Below are 15,367 nucleotides of genomic sequence, written 5' to 3'. Positions count from 1 at the left end.
TTGAAATGAATAAAACTAAAAAAAAAAAGACCTTACCCTTTTATGTAATGATGTTTACTTTGAATTTATATTAGTTCACACAAACACTCCATCCATGCTTTTGTTCCGGCCCTCCGGTCCAGTTTAAGCAAAAAGTTTGCCCACCCCTGCTCTAGAAGATGCTTCATATGATGTCAGGGTCCGCTAAAGCCACCCCACTTTCTCCTGCCAATCCTTGAGCCCAGAATCACTGGGGCAGGGCCTGCTCAGGCCCCACCTCCCACCACAGCTGGGTTTTAGCTGAGAGGCCTGGGTTTCTATGGCCAAGAATTCATTCTCGTTTTCCCAAAAGAAGATTCCCTGTGCAATGGCCAGATAAAAACCATGTATTCTCCCCACAAACAAACACGTATTCCATTAGTCCTGGGCATAATTTATTCTTTGCATAGGTATAAATTAGAATCTGGAGATAAGAAAAGTAAGAACCCAATAGTGCAGCATTTGTGACAGAAGAGCTGGGGCAGAGGTGTGCAGGGCCAGTGCTGGAGGAGCACAGGATGGCCTGGGGCCTGGCCTTCAGCCCAGCTCTGCCCCGTGAGCCTCGGCCCTCGGGAGGGCGCCTGCCTGCATGGCAGCCCCTCTTGGCATCCGGGTTACAAGGAACTGAAATCACCCAGCACCCCACAGAACGGGGCTAGGAATCAAGCCCTTAGCTTTTCAGTTAAAAAAATGACCTTGAAAAGTGTTTACATAATAACAGCAGGGCCAGCTGAGGCAAAAAAAAACCCTGCCTCCCATCCCTGCCCTCCCCTCACCCCCACCCCCCATAGAAAAAAGCCAGAAAGGAAGTGACTGAGCAAGAGCTGGAAGAGCCCTGAGGGGGTGCTGAGGGTGAGGGCCCCTGACCCAGGGGCCGGATTGAGATGGGGCACAAGTCAGACAGTCCTCCCACCATGATACCCTGATATCACCCTGTCATCACTGGGCCACCAGGGAGCTAGGGAGTCCTCTGCCTGCACCCTTTCAGCTGGCCCCAGACGCACAGCCTCCGAGGGCGGGTCTGGGCTCCCTGCACCTGGGGGATGTGGCAAACGTGCTAGGGACAGGCAGGCCCCATCCCCGCATCAGACGAGCAGAAACAACTAGTGTCCCCAGCAGAGGGGCCCCTCCGAGGATCCCAGGAGCAGACCTGGGGTACAAAAAGCCCCACGGCCCACCTCACGCCAGGACAAGCACAGTGTATAGAAGCCCTTGGAGGACCCTGAGGGCCAAGCTCCCCTAGGTCGATGGAACTGGCTTCGGCAAGAGCCCAGCTGCCCGCTCCCAGGAGCTTCCTGCCTGCAGCCTGTCCCAACCGGAACTGCGGGCACCCTCCTCCCATGGGGCCTCAATTCCCTGCCCGAGCCCTAGCTTGTGCCCCCGTGGCTTTGGCATGTGCATCACACACCACACACCTCCCAACAGAGCTTCCTGGGTGCCAGCCCCTCCGCCGTGGGCAAGGGGCAGTCAGTCAGGTCTTGCCCACGGCTGCTGGACATGTCCACGCGTCACCTCTCCTGCCTCAGTCCCACATGACATGCTACATATGTACAGCCTCCCAGGAGGGGAAGCAGACCCTGGTGCCTGGCGTGAGAACGAAGGATGGAAAGATTGGAGCCAGCTGAGCCCTGGAGCTGCCGCTGCTGGGAAAGCCCGGCACATTCTATGTCCACTGGGCAAGGGTTCCTGCTCCTGGAAGTCAGTGCGCTGATCAAGCATGTGGGGAAGTGCAGGGGTGCTGCTCCCCGATGCCCGGAGAAGGGGGCGTGGCTGGCCTCCCCGCTGGCTGGCAGCAGTGCAGGGGGGGCCTAGTGGGCGGGCTCCCCATGCACCCTGAAGCGGTAGATGCAGGTGTACTCAGGGTGGCCCCAGTTAGTCAGGATCCGCAGCTCCACCACCTGGTATGTGGCCATTTTGGGGTCCTGTGTGGAGAAGAAAGAGGTTAAGAATGTCGGAGCCCTCAGCCCTCAGCCCTCACTGGCAGCAGGCAGGCGGGGAAGTGCCACCCCTCAGGCCAGGCCCCCTGCCCTGGGGCCTCTCAGACCTGGACTTCACAGCTCCTGTCTTCAGACCCTGCAGGAGTGTCCAGCTGGTGGGCCAAGGGGCTCCAGAGGCCTCCCACCGGGGCCACCCCCGGGGCCACAGAAGGAAGGCCTTGTGGCTGAGCACCGGCCAATTCATCCCAACCGACAACCCACAGGAGCTCTTGGTGACGGCAGCACTGCCTTCACGGAGTTTGCTGCTCTGTGTTGATGTTGGGAAAGAATCCCTTTTCTTTGAATGAAGCAGAATTTCTTTTCTTTCTCAAGTTGCCATCAGGCCTCTGTCTTCTATGCTCCAAAAGCCAGTTTTTGAGCCAGCTTTCGATGCCCAGCACAGTGTCTCCTGCTCTTCCTCTCCCCCTCCAGCCTCCTGTCCTCCACCCGCTCCTAAAGGCACAGTCTACACACACCCTGAGAAACCCCGGCTACTCCATGGCTTTGTTATCGCCTGGAGCTCACAGCTCAGTCTCTGTCAGGCCCGGTGACAGCTCCACGCGACCGTCTGACAGGTGCCTGCCCTCGTCTGCATTAGCCTCTTGGCTGCCCTCTCCACCTTCCCCTTCCCTATTGTGTCCGCCACCTCTCCATCCTCCGGGTGAACACCGATCATCAACTCTGGCTTGCTTTCCTACAACCACTTCCCGACTGTCTCCCTGTCTCCAGGCTTGTCCCTCGTGGACTCACCGTGTACACGGCCACAGTGATATTATACTGCACATCATACTGTCACTTCTCTGCCTAAAACAGCACTGCCCACCCCCTTCCACCCCCACCCTGAGGGCTGAGACTCTTTGGCCTGGTGTCCAGGCTCTCTTCCTGCCACTGGCCCTTCGCCTCACATCCCGACCTCACGCTAGTGTCCTCCGCTCCTCACCCTGCCGGAGGCTGCAGGTTCCTGGGCCCCAGCAGCCCCAAGGAATCAGCCTCCTGGGGGAGCTGGGGCTCTGGACTTCTGGGAAGTCTCTGTTCCATGCCTCGGGCTGCGGGAGGGCAGGCGCTGTGGATTCCTGTCTGAACGGGGGCCTGGCACAGGGTAGTGGGCAGGGAAGTGAGTGTGCCACCTCTGCTGGCACAACAGAATCCTGTACCTGAAAATAGAATGTCTGGATGGGCTCCCCATCCTGGTTGTAGGTGAACTGGCCAAGAGGCGTCCCCTCCTGCTGCAGGTCTTCATCAAACCCCTGGAAAGAGCACAGGATGAGGCAAGAGCTGCTCCTGGACATGCGCCCGGCCACCGAGAGTGCCTTCCTCTGTGCCCACCGTCCCCTCCCCCCGGTGGGCTGCAGGGGACCTGAGCACCGGCAACAGGCCGCTGTGGGGTCTGTGACAGACAAGTCACTTCACTCCTTGGGCCTGTTTTTCCCTCCGTAGCCTGAGACAACTGGGATCGAAGTCCCATTTCCCACCCTGGCCCCATCTCTTCCAGATCTGCTCCCCGCCCCCAGCCAAAGAATGACCCCCAACTTTATCCTCAGTAAGGCCCCCAGGCCCTCCTGCAGCTCTCAGGCCCACACAGGGGGGATAGATACTCACAAAGACAGCAAAGTCCTTGGGGGCACTGGAGATGGTGCTGTTGGGTGACAAGGACTTGGGCACATGCTCTAAGGTGACAGCAGTGGGGCGGATGCGGGCAGAGAGGCGGACCACGGCAAAGCCCTGGGGCCCCTGGAAGGCCCAGCAGTTGCCTGGGTGCACATCTGGCTGGAAGGGAAGAGCCGGGTCAGGGCAGGGCTGGGGACAGAGCCGCCCCAGCTGCACAGACGACTGCTCAGGACACTGCTGTCGCCGCCTGGTGCCTACCTGGAGGATGACGCGGGGCGACTGGGAGTGGTACCACAGGGGGATGCCGAAGAGGCTGAGGAGGGCCGTCTTGGTCTCATAGGTCTCGGAACATCGGGTGCTGATCACACTGGCCCCTGATAGGAAAGAAAGGAGTGTGGGGGCCTGGGGCCTGGGGAGCAGGGGAGGGAGACCAGACAACCAGCTCAGCAGCCAGAAGGACCCGGCTTAAAGGGCTGAGGCCGGCCAAGGGGGGACCACTATTGGCCGTGTCCTCTCTGAGGACGAAGGGCAGATGCCCAGGCCCAGCCTGTACACCCAGCCCAGACCCCAGGGCAGCTGTGAACAGCCTCATCCCAGCCAAGGATGGTGCCCGGCACGTCGCGGGCCTTTGTGGTGAGTTCGGGGATGGGCGACTCTGATGATCCTGCTTGCCTCGCACACGGCTGCTCCGGCAGATGCCAGTGGCCAGTGCGGGGACCAGGGCTCTGCTGCGGAAGGAGAGCGGCACACACACCTCCGGACTCCAGCGCGTAGTCCACCATCCCGATGCGGTCCTCACTGTAGCGCTTCAGGGCCTGGTTTACGATGCGGTGCACCTCCTAGAACAGGCACCAGAGCAGGGGTGACGGGAGGCAGACGGCCACCCTCGGACCTCCCCTGCCGGGTCCTTCTGTGCTTGCACCACGCTGGCGTCCAGCCACACGTGCCACCCAGGCATGTTCCCCGCTCCCATACCCACCCCAAAGCCAACACTGAGCCTGCTGCATGGCACACACAGGGAGCTGGCAGTGGGGGACGTGCAGGTCTGTGGCTCCCGGGGAGGAAAGCAGTGTGTGTACAAGTGGGGGTCCCAGGGCATAATTTCTCACCTCCTCTGTCACCCCGATCACGCCTTCCTTCTGCAGCCTCAGCCCCACGCTGGCCACCGCCTCCCTCGCCGACTTGCCCTGCATCTCGGCCACGTGGCTGAGGATCTTGCCCTCCAGCTCCTGCAGCCGAGCCTGCATCTCCTCTCGCTGAAGGAGCCCCGAGCGGGCCCCCCCACCTTGGAGAAGGAACTGACTGACCCAGGCAGGGAACTGAGACTCCACCTAGGGACCGAAAAGAGGTCTCACTGTGGGAGGCCGGCAGGGCAGAGTCTGGCTGGGGAGAGAAGCAGGGAAGGGGTGCAGGCCTGTGAGGGGAGGGCCAGCACGTGCCTGCTTGGGCCACACAGATGAGAGAGTTATGAATGACCCCTCCCTGTCTCCCAACACAGGAAGACAACATCTGTGTCAAGTCCAGGGCCAGGCCCCGTGGGACTAAGGCTGCAGGGGCAGGAAACGGTCCCCTACAGACGCCAAGGACAGATGGTCTCAGAGGGCGGGTGTTCACAGGGGACCTGGACGGCTCGGACTCACGTCATCCCGCACGGCCTGGAGCTGCTGCGGCAGGAGGCCCACTTGGTCCGCCACCGAGCTCTGCTTCAGGGCCAGGGCTGCCAGCTCCTGGCGCAGGCCTGCCAGCTGGCCCTCCAGCCGCCCCAGCTCCTTCATGGAGTTCTCCCGGAAGGACTCCTGGGTCATCCTAGTCCCAGAGAGAGGAGGGTGAGCCTTGGATGCGGGGAAAACAAGAGGACCCCTCACTGGCTCCCGATGTGAGGCGTGCCCACGCACACAGGCGACGCAAGGCCTGCTCGGGGAGATCCTGGCTGTGAGCACAGCGCCAGGTTTGCCTGACCCAGGGAGCTCATTCCTGTCCCGCTCCCTCCCTGAGCCCAGATCCATCGTTCACTCGGCCTCTGCCGCTCGCCCCCGCATGAGCAGAGGTCCAGGGCAGGGGAGGCAGCGTGTGAGGGTGTGCGGAGAAGATGGTGTGTCTACGTGAACCCACGAATCCCAGGCTCTTGCCGTGCCCACCCCAGCCTCCACTGCCCTCAAGCACAGGCCTCAGCACGTGGTCCTGAGCTGGCTTTCAGCCATCCCTCTCTCTGCTTAAAACAGCCAGAACTCGGCTCTGGGGCGCTGCTCCCCAGTCCTGCCTGGGGTGGGAGGCAGAGGGCAGGGGGAGGGGCAGGCCTAGGCCAGACGGCAGCCCGTTACCTGTGCCACTCGGACTTCAGCTGCTGGAGTCGGTCCTCAGACTCCTGTTGCAGGCACAAGGGAGAAACACGCGCGATGTCAGGCTCAGAGCAATTGCCTTTCGGGATCTGTTCCCTTTGGGGTGTCTGCCTCACCACTTCCCTGCCCCAGGGTCTCCCATCTGCTCCAGCAAATGTCAAACTGGCCTCCGGGTCAAGGTCCTTGTGGGGTCTCACCGGATCTGGTGCCCTTAGGCATTCATACACTCGCTCACTCACTCATTCAGCACCCAGACCCAACACCGCGGCCACCTGACTGTGCCCCTCCTGTCCCAGCAGTTCCCAGTGTGTCCCTGGAGAGCATTCCAGCCCAGGTGGGTTCAGTTCAAGCAGAAGTCAGGGGACTCCCCCACCCCCACTCCCGCCCCACGTCTACGCAGGTCCTTCGGGCGGCCAAGGTGCTCCCTCGGCCCTAGAACGGAGGTTGAGTTGGGTCAGGGCCCATGTGGCCCCAGTGCCCAAGCCCACCTGGGAGGCCCGGACAATCTTCTTGAAGAGGTCTTCTGCGTCCTGCTGGTGTTCTGCTCTCAGGGCGACCAGCTCTTCCTGTGGGCACAGCGGGAGGGCGGGGTCTCACGGAGCTGCGCTCAGAGGGCCCCTAACCACCAGTAAGTGGTGTGAATGCAACCCAATCCAGGCCTATTTGATGGCACCCTCAGCCCCGCCTCTCCACAGCGCTTCCTGGGAGCACTGCACACCCACAGGGTGCCGGGCACTGTAATCCACGTGCTCCCAGCCGGGCAGGGCCGTGGGTGCAGACAGGAGAGCGTCCGTGTGAAAGAGGAGGAAACTGAGACGGCCTCTCGCACGTCAGGGTGCGCAGGGTCTCCTCCTCCCCCCGCACGCCCACGGTGTCACCCCCACGCGCACTCAGCTCGAGCGGAGACCACAGCTCCTCCCGCACCTGGATCCGGGCAGCGGTGTCCCTGCGGAAGTCCTCCTTCAGGGCGGCCTCTCGGCGGCTCACCAGCCCCTCCAGGAGCTCCAGCGTGTCCTCCTGGCTCAGGCCACGGCCCCCGCCCTCGCCGGCAGCCCCCTGCCGCAGCTCCAGGCGTTCCAGGCGCATGGCCTCCTTCTGCCACGCGGAGGAAAACTCAGCGGCAAGGGCTTCCAGGCGCCGCTCCAGGGAATGCACCCGGGACAGAATGCGCTGCTCAGCCTGCAGGCGGGGGAGAAGCACAGAGGGGAGAGGACTACAGCCACAGTGCTTCCTGGACCGGGAAGGAGCTCAGACCCTGTGGACACTGCTGGGCCCGAGGCCCTCAGGCGGTCTCTGCCCCACAGGTGGCAGCAGCTAAATGGGTTCGGTGGGTGTGGTGACAGCACAGCACAGGGTACGGGACACACAGCGGCTGAGGGGTCTGATCCCCAAGGAGGAGTGCACGTGGGACAGGAGACGGGGACACAGGGCCCTCCCAGAAGAGGGTCCGAATGGATGGCCACAGGGGGCTGGGTGAGCCCACCCCCTTCCCTCGGTCGGTGCACGTGTGCCAGAGTGAGGGGCTGAGAGGCTCAGCTGACTGTCAATGGCTCCCACTTCTGTCGGTAACTACGGCTAAAAGACCACTAATCTGAAAGCCTTTCTTTTTCCTCTTGAACTGGACGCCCACAGAGAGGACAGCACACAAGTCATGTGGACCTGAGGGTGGCATTTGATAGCGTGCCATGAATTTGAGAACCTTGTTGGCTTCACCACGAAAATCTTTGCCAAGAGAAAGCATAACACACAGCCTGTCAACTACCAAACGGCAAAGCCACTGGGTACAGAGGTCAAGTCTGATTTTCAAAAATTCCACTTTTTTGGCATGACTCAAAAAGCAAACAAACAGGAAAAAGTCACGCTCGTAACCTCTGCCCCTCCACCCGGTGCCCGCACCACCCCCTCCCAAACAAGGCAACTATTTTTATTAGTGTCTTTATGCAAATGTAACTTTTTCTTTTCTTTTATAAAAAAAGGTGGTCCTGAAATTGAATTGTATCTAATGTCTTTACTAATGATTAAAAAAGGAAGTTTTATAAATGCCAGAATGTCATCAAATTAAATTCAGCAAGATACAACCGAAGTTAAATAACTGCAATACTTTTAATTTTTCATTGTGGCCCTCAGGACCTGCACACACATCAGCTGGTTATTTGTGCACTTCACACAGACACACACACACACACGCACATGCACACGGACTGCAGGCTCTTTGAGGGTACAGCCTGGGCCTGTCTCCTCTGCCCCTGGCAGGTTGCAGGAGTGGCCTCTGTCCTCCCTGGGCCGCAGGTGCACCCGTGGGGCGTGGCCGGGCAGGTGCCCCCATGGAGAGGCGGGGCCTGTCTCCTGCTTGAATCTAGACTGGCTCTGGGGTTTGCTGAGGCCAACAGAACGTGGAGGATGCTAGTTCCAGCTGAGGCCTCGAAGGGCCTGGCCTGATTCTGCTCTTCTGGAACCTGCACGGCTGCTGTGAGAACACAACCGGCCTAGCCTGCTGGACAACCAAAGCGCGGGGAGCCCAGCCGCCCGCTGACCCACCAGCCATGTGGAGCCCAGCCAAGGCCAGCCTGTCCGTGCTCGGACCAGAAGGGCCAGCCAGGGGACCCACAGACTCGTAGCTAGTCTAACGCTTGTACTTGAAGGCTTGAATTTTAGGGGAGGTTTATCTGTGCTAATAGGTAACTGACCAAGATATCACCTTATTCATACAAGTGCTCAGTAAACACAGGATGGGGCAAAAGTAGGTTTACAGTGGTGAGTACACGAAACACAGAAGCTATTTTTGTATTATTTATTAAGTATTGTATTATTTTCATACGAACAACTGTAAACCTGCTTTTGCCCACCCTGTACTTGTGAAACTGTGGGAAGGAACACAGCAATGAGACCACTTGTCTGACTCGTGTCCTCCTGTTTCCTGTGCTTAGGATGGTGGGAACTGTGGGGCAGTTCTGAGTCATATCTGAGCTGACCGCCTCCCAATACCTCCACTCCAAATGGTGGAGAAAGGGGTGCCCGGGGGATGAGGGTGCCCCAGCGAGGGCAGCACCTCTCTCGGCTGTGTGCCAGGTACAGGTGGGCCAGTCTATATGCAGGGAAACCAGCGGCGAACAGCGGCGGGAGCCTGCGCTCAGACACTCACCTGGGAATCTCTGGGCTCCCACACCTCACGCTGCTGGCTGCTGCCCTTCGCTGCCCACCAGGAAACCAAGGTGGGGTGGACTGTGTGCAGGCCGTAGGGGTAGAAATTCCAGGCACCTGGACACAGGCGAGAGGCTGGTTACCTGGCTGGTTACGAAGGCCCACACGCTAAGGGCTTCTGCCCACACAGGTCCCCAGGCTCAGGGAGGACCCAGGAGAGCCAGACAGGCGTGGCCGAGGGCCCCGGGCGCAGGTGCCCAGGCTCGGTCCGACCCACTCGTCCTGCCTCCTTCCCTTTCTGGTCGGTGATCCCATCCCTCTCGTTTTCAGCTCTGCTCAGCACTGCCTCCGCCCACACAGTGCCCTGCGCTGCTGGCTCCGCAGCCCCATTTCGGCAGCTCCTGTCCTACCGTCTCCTGTGGCGGCGGGTCAGCTCACCGTAGGTCAGGCCGGTCAGGAGCAGCAGCAGCAAGAGGAACCACAGGAACGTCTTCAGGGATGAGAAGCGCCTGGACCGGGGCGGGTGGGGCGGGCAGGGAAGGCGGACACGTCAGAGGCTCGGGGCCTCTCGGTCCCCCAGGAGTCCCTGAGATTGTTTTCTGAGTGCTCAAGCAATGGGGACAATGATGAGACCCTGTGAATTTTACTGATCTTATTAAAAATAAGTAGTGGAATCTTTTAAAAAAACTAAAATTTTCATATACAGAGGTTCCCTATGCAAGCAAACATAGGAAAAAGTATGGAACTCCTTAAACAACATTTTCTTTTTAGAAAAATGGGAACGCTTTTCTCGGTGCATGAATCCATCCTCGCCCCTCTTCTCAGCATAGCTGGCCCCACTCCACCAGGATACAGCCAGAGGGACCCTGACTTCCGGCCTCGATCCTCTTCCTCTGCTCACGGGCCGGTTCCCAAATCCCGGCACAAACCCACAGCCTCAGGCAGCTCGTGAAGTTGAGGCGGACCCTGGGGTCCAGGTCGCCACGGGCCGGGAGGGAAACACCACGCTGGGCTAGAGCCAAGGCCCCACCAGCAGGAAGGGGCCGGGCGGGCCTGAGACTCAGCCTGGGACTTTCTGACTCCTTGTCCAGGAGGAGTCTCGCTCACCGGGTTAGAACGAAGACGTCGAGGAGGGAGGCAGCCGTCGTCAGGCGGTACCAGGTGGTGCCGACCCACCAGTAGAGGAGTCCGAAGAGCCGGCCTGGAAGAGGGGCCATCAGGCCTAAGTGCCACGCTGAGGGGCAGGGCCTGCAGTCGTGGCTGCAGAGCACCCCTCTCTCTCCCCCTGCGGTACTCCCTGCCTCGCCACACCACTGCCAGGCACCTCTGTCCTGGCCGCCAGTCCGTCTAACCCCCCCTACCCCCCACCCACTCCACCAGCGCCCTCCGCCCTGCGCCACAGCCGCTCCTGCCCTTCCGACTGCGAGGATGTTCCCATGGCTCTCGGCCCCTGTGATTATTTTAGAATGAGCTTCCCCGGTGGCCCTACAGCCCCTCTGTGTGGGCTGGACACCCAGGAGAGATGGGTGAGAAGGGGCTGCTGTAGGGAATGGAGACAAGCGTGCACGGAACAGCCAGCACCCACCTGGGAAGGTGACCACCGTCCAGAAGAAAGAGCCTGCCCGTGAGACCACGCCCCGCAGCCGTGAGCTGGAGCCCTGCTGGGCCGCCTGTGAGTATCCTGCAGGGAGGGAGCGGCTGTCTGTCCTCTCAGGAGAGCCTGGGACGGGCACTGCCTGCCACTGTCTTCTCCCTCAGCCGGTGCACTGGGACCCCGGACCATTCTCCGCATCCCCGTGCCACACAGGCTGGCACCCAGTCGGCCAGTGAGCGTCTTCCCATGAGCTCCCTGCCTGCACCCCTCCCCTCAACCACTGTTCAGACCAGACCCAGGGGTCAGGCACCTCCTCGCGTGCAGCCGTGGGAAACGCTTGCTGGGAGTGAGCAGACAATGGAGTTGACCTTGACTCTAGGCCTAGCGGGGCAGGGACGGCCCATTGTGTTGGGGGACACCTCGGGCTGGGGTTCAGGGCGCTACAGGCACAGGAGGGACGCCAGAGGGCCTGCGGGGGCGCCTGCCCGACACCAGGCTCCCTCGAGCTGTCAGGGTCCTGGAACCCGGCTGAGTGTCGCCTACCTACGTAGTCGTCCTCAGAGGAGTAGCCGGAGGAGGACCCCGGGAAGTCCTCGGAGAGCTTGGCCCCCACCAGCCCGTTGATTTTGCTGCTCTCGGTGTCCCCGGTGCCTCTCCTCCTCCTCACCGGCAGGTCCTCACCTGCGGAGGGAAGGAGGCGGGGTTCTCCTGGGCAGAGATGCCGAGGAGGTTACTCGGGGAGCCCCGGGGGGACACCCTGGTGGACTCTGTCCTTGGCCCCTCCCGGGAAGGTGAGCTGGGTCCAGACCCTGTCTCCTGCGCTCGGAGCCGCCACGTGGCTCCTCTATCATCCGCAGGGACCTGGAGCTGACACCTGGGAGCCCCCCGCTGGCCCCACGGGGTCAGGAACCGGGTGAGGGAGCCGCACTTGGGGCCTTGTTTCCAGAGGAAGGGTTCCACTTACTCCAGTAGCGGTCACTGTGCAGCTGGTCATCGAGGATGGAGCTCCGGGCCAGGGAGGCGGCCCGGGGGCTGCCGTAGTAGGACTCCCTGACCACGGACTCACTGTAGTATGTGTGTGAGTCCGAGGGGCCCAGCTGGGGTGCCGGGGAGAGGCGCTTCGTGCTGCTGGGTTTCCTCTTCACGGTCCTGCGGTGTCAGCCAGGAGGGAAGAGGAAGGTGAGCCAGGTCAGGAGGAGGATAGGCAGCCAGGCTCCGCACTCCTGCAGTGAGTGGGTTGGCCTTGTTGCTAGGCAACTCACAGCCCCGGGCTACAGACCCGCACAGAGCAGAGCACAGGTAGCTCCCATTATCTCCTCATCTCACCAGCAGGGAGATCGTCCAGGTGATGAGTCAAGATTCAAATCTAGGTCTCTAACTTCAAAGCCAGGCGGTTTTTCTCACGCTTCTAATGATCAGTAATTCCTACAACCCACTGAAAACCCAGACAAGCCCGACCTGCCTCCAGGGGCCTCAGGGGCTGTCTGAGGGCTCCTGTCTGTGAGCGGGCAGGATGAGGAGGGCCCCGCCTCACTCATTTCCTGCTGCCCTGGGACGCCCTCCCCTCCTGGGGCTTGGCTGCCCCTCCTGAGGCCCTGCCCGCGGTGAGACACCGAGTGCAGGTTCCAGGGGGCGTGACGGAGGGCCTGCCCTCACAGCAGCAGGGGTTTCCGGCCGGGCTTTTTCTTGAAGCTGCCTCTCCCCACTTCCTGTTCTCTGAACACGAGGCCGTGGCCTGGCTTACAGGAGGGGGAAGTGGTACTCATCCTGGCCTCCTCACAGGAGTGGATGTCCCCTGGGCTGGACATGGGCGTCTTATCTCTGCCCATGAAGGTCACAACAGGGAGAGGCCGTGCAGGGATGCCCAGCCCTCTGCTCTGCGCAGCAGCACGATCCACGGGGTGGGAGGTGGGGGTTAGGGGTAGGGATTGGGGGTGGGGGGTGGCAATCCCCTACCGGAAAGGACTGTCCTTAAACAGGGTGCTCTGGCTCCCCGCCACCGAGCTCCCGCCACTGCTGCTGCCGCCGTCATCGTCCCCCTGGGAGTAGCGGGTGAGGCGCTGGCTTCGACGAGACATGATGAGGTGGGATGGGGACCCTTCCCCTAAAGAGAGTCTTGGGAGAGAAAGGAGGGCCGGTGAGGCTTGGGGCTGTGCTAGACCCTACCTGGCGGAGGAGAGAGAAGGCATTTTCGCCTTCAAAACAGCCTGCGATGCGGGAGACAGCCCTCCCCACGCCCCTGCAGCCCGCACCTGCCCTGGGCTCACTCGGTGCCCAGGCAGCCTCTTTCCACCAGGTTTGCTCATTTCCAGTTTATCTGTCACTGAGCTCCGTGAGAGCCAGAACTGTCCTTCGCAGCCTTTGGCCTGTGGCACACGAGAGGCACAGGAGATGCTACATGAATGCCTCGATCACTGCTGCCCGCATAGACCCCCAGCCCAGCCGCTCCACTGCACGCCTCTCCCTGGAGCAGGGGCCACTCCCATCCTCGCCGTTTCCGGGGGAACAGGCTTTCCTTTTCTTTCCTGTAGCTCTACTCATGGGCCAGGGCCCCAGTTAAACTGACTCCAGAGACCCTTTCCCAGCCCCAGCCCCCTGCACTCTAACAGGGGCTGTACGCTGGGTCCCCTTGGCTAGTTACTGTCCCGCCGCATCAGGACATCTCGTCGTCATGGTGATGATAAAACACTCAGTAAATGCCTCCTAGGTACCTGGCTCCTACAAACCCATTTCTGATCCTACAAGCAAGGGAGACATCATTAGTGCCATCGTACAGCGGAGGAGCCTGGGACACGGCTGACGGGTGACTTGCCCACAGCCACCCAGCCCCTAAGTGACTGAGCCGGGTTTCGAGCTCAGATCTGACGGGTGACAGGGCTGGCTCTTTCAACCCCACCGTGAAGTGTTCAGGTTGTTTCAGGAGTGTGGTGTGTGGCCCCAACTAGTGTCTCTATAGCCTCAAATATGTTCCGAACAGGCTGTAGATAAAGTTGTTACACAACAGATATTTGTTAACAAACTAACAAAACGGGCAGCGGAGCAGCAGTGTGGGAACCAAGGCTCCGGAACTGATGACGCAAGGGAGGTCCGGGTGAAGGCCTGGCAAAAGGTGCTTTCTGCACTGGCCGGCTTGGCTCAGTGGAAAGAGTGTCGGCCTGCGGACTGGAGGGTCCCGGGTCCCATTCCGGTCAAGGGCATTACCTCGGTTGCAGGCTCCGGCCCTGGATGGAGCATGTGAGAAGGCAACCAATTGATGTGTCTGTCTCTCTCCCTTCCACTCTCGCTAAAAATCAATGGAAAAATATCCTCAGGTGAGGATTAACAACAACAACAAAAAGAACAAATGTGAGCTTTTCTTTAAAAAACGAAAAAACACGTGCGGCCCTGCCACCCAAGGGGGACTAATAAGCTCCAGAAACCCAAATTCAAAATCCCGGATTACAACGTGGAGCGTCACCGTCCACAGCGCCTCTGCCAGCCCGTTACAGCCACGGCGGCCTCGGCCCCCTCGAGAGGGCCTGGTCCTCGACACCTGCTCTCACTTCCAAGACTCCTGGCTGAGGTTTAAATGACTAGTTCTCTCTAACACATCCCGGCTCGGGCTACGGAAACCAGAAGGTCTGGTTAGCCCAGCTGGCCGATTCTGCAAAGTCCTCTTCTGAAAAGCAAGCAGCCTCACATCCTGGCCTCACTGGCGTCTTCTCGGTGGGATGTCTACCTGGCGTCTCCCTCTGGTTCTAGCCGGGCTTGGCAAAGGGCTGCTGGTGTGAGCCGAAGCAGGAAGTGGGCCTGGGTTCTGGTCTCTATTCCACTCCTTATATGGTAACTCCCTCCCCTACTGCCCTCCCCACCTGAGGCTCCAGCTGCCCACACAGCCCCTCCTCTTAACTCCCGCCCCACTGAGTGAAGGCCTCCGCTCTGGGGTAGAAACAAAGCAATGTGTTTACAGTACTGAAGGCCGGGCGGCGAGAACATACATATTCATATGGACATGGGGGGGTGGGAGGGGGGCTGAAAACTGTCAGCGCCTGCAGCCTCCCGAGGCGCCGGTGGCATGCTGGGACCACAGAACAGTGTGCAACTGAGTTTTCACAAGAGGAAAAAGGTCAAGGCTCCTCCTCCAAAACAAAACAGGAGAGAAGCCTCCGGACGCTCCAGTCTTTTGCATATGAGAGTAGACAACGCCCCCAACACACCGGGCCAGGGAAGAAACCGCAGCGAAAACACCCTCCCCGCTTCTGCGCTGAGCCACATCCTTCTCTCAGCGCCACCTTCCTCCAGGCCCGTCACAAACTTACAGGACAGGATCTGCCCCGTGTTCAGACTTGACACAGATCTCGGGTCTCTCCCGCGGGCCATTTCCACGCGGGGCACGCCCCGGGGCCTGGACCGCTCCAGGTGCTAACCACCCCCCGCCCCCCTGAACCGTAGGGATGTTTACACGCCGCCGGCTTCTCTGCTCCAGGTCGCACTCCCGCCCCCTACTTGTCTGGGCTCTTTTTAGAACTCGGCCAAATGGGCTGCTCCTATTCCGAGTTGTGAAAGGCGGAGGCCGAGAACTGCCTGTCCCTGGACGCTGCCCGACTGGCACGAGGACATGGGCACTGCCCTGGGCCGGCTGGAGGCAGCCGGGTCCTCCCTCTCCTCCTCCCGGAGGCTCTGCCCCGGGAAGTCCCGCCTGGAGACATCCG

At 60.6% G+C, this 15,367-nt stretch overlaps 1 protein-coding gene across 1 annotated transcript; it reads right to left on the bottom strand.

Annotated features, from left to right (window-relative positions):
• Window positions 1–391: 391 nt before the first annotated feature.
• On the bottom strand, window positions 392–15,072 carry SUN2 (Sad1 and UNC84 domain containing 2). Its single transcript, XM_014530808.1, has 18 exons — window positions 14,975–15,072; window positions 12,633–12,791; window positions 11,641–11,825; window positions 11,220–11,357; window positions 10,668–10,763; window positions 10,190–10,283; window positions 9,521–9,591; window positions 9,084–9,199; window positions 6,866–7,120; window positions 6,430–6,507; window positions 5,924–5,967; window positions 5,243–5,408; window positions 4,712–4,933; window positions 4,357–4,441; window positions 3,861–3,976; window positions 3,594–3,761; window positions 3,149–3,241; window positions 392–1,940 (listed from the first exon to the last, which is right to left on the bottom strand). Exons 2-18 carry the CDS (start codon window positions 12,752–12,754, stop codon window positions 1,827–1,829), a joined length of 2,163 nt encoding a protein of 720 aa, XP_014386294.1. The 5' UTR covers window positions 12,755–12,791; window positions 14,975–15,072; the 3' UTR covers window positions 392–1,826.
• Between the last annotated feature and the right edge of the window lie 295 nt (window positions 15,073–15,367).

The sequence above is a fragment of the Myotis brandtii genome, unplaced genomic scaffold, assembly GCF_000412655.1.
Source record: "Myotis brandtii unplaced genomic scaffold, ASM41265v1 scaffold78, whole genome shotgun sequence".
NCBI classification, from domain to species: domain Eukaryota; kingdom Metazoa; phylum Chordata; class Mammalia; order Chiroptera; family Vespertilionidae; genus Myotis; species Myotis brandtii.
Note: the sequence above shows the minus strand (reverse complement) of the source record. Positions and strands in the feature narration are given on the sequence as shown.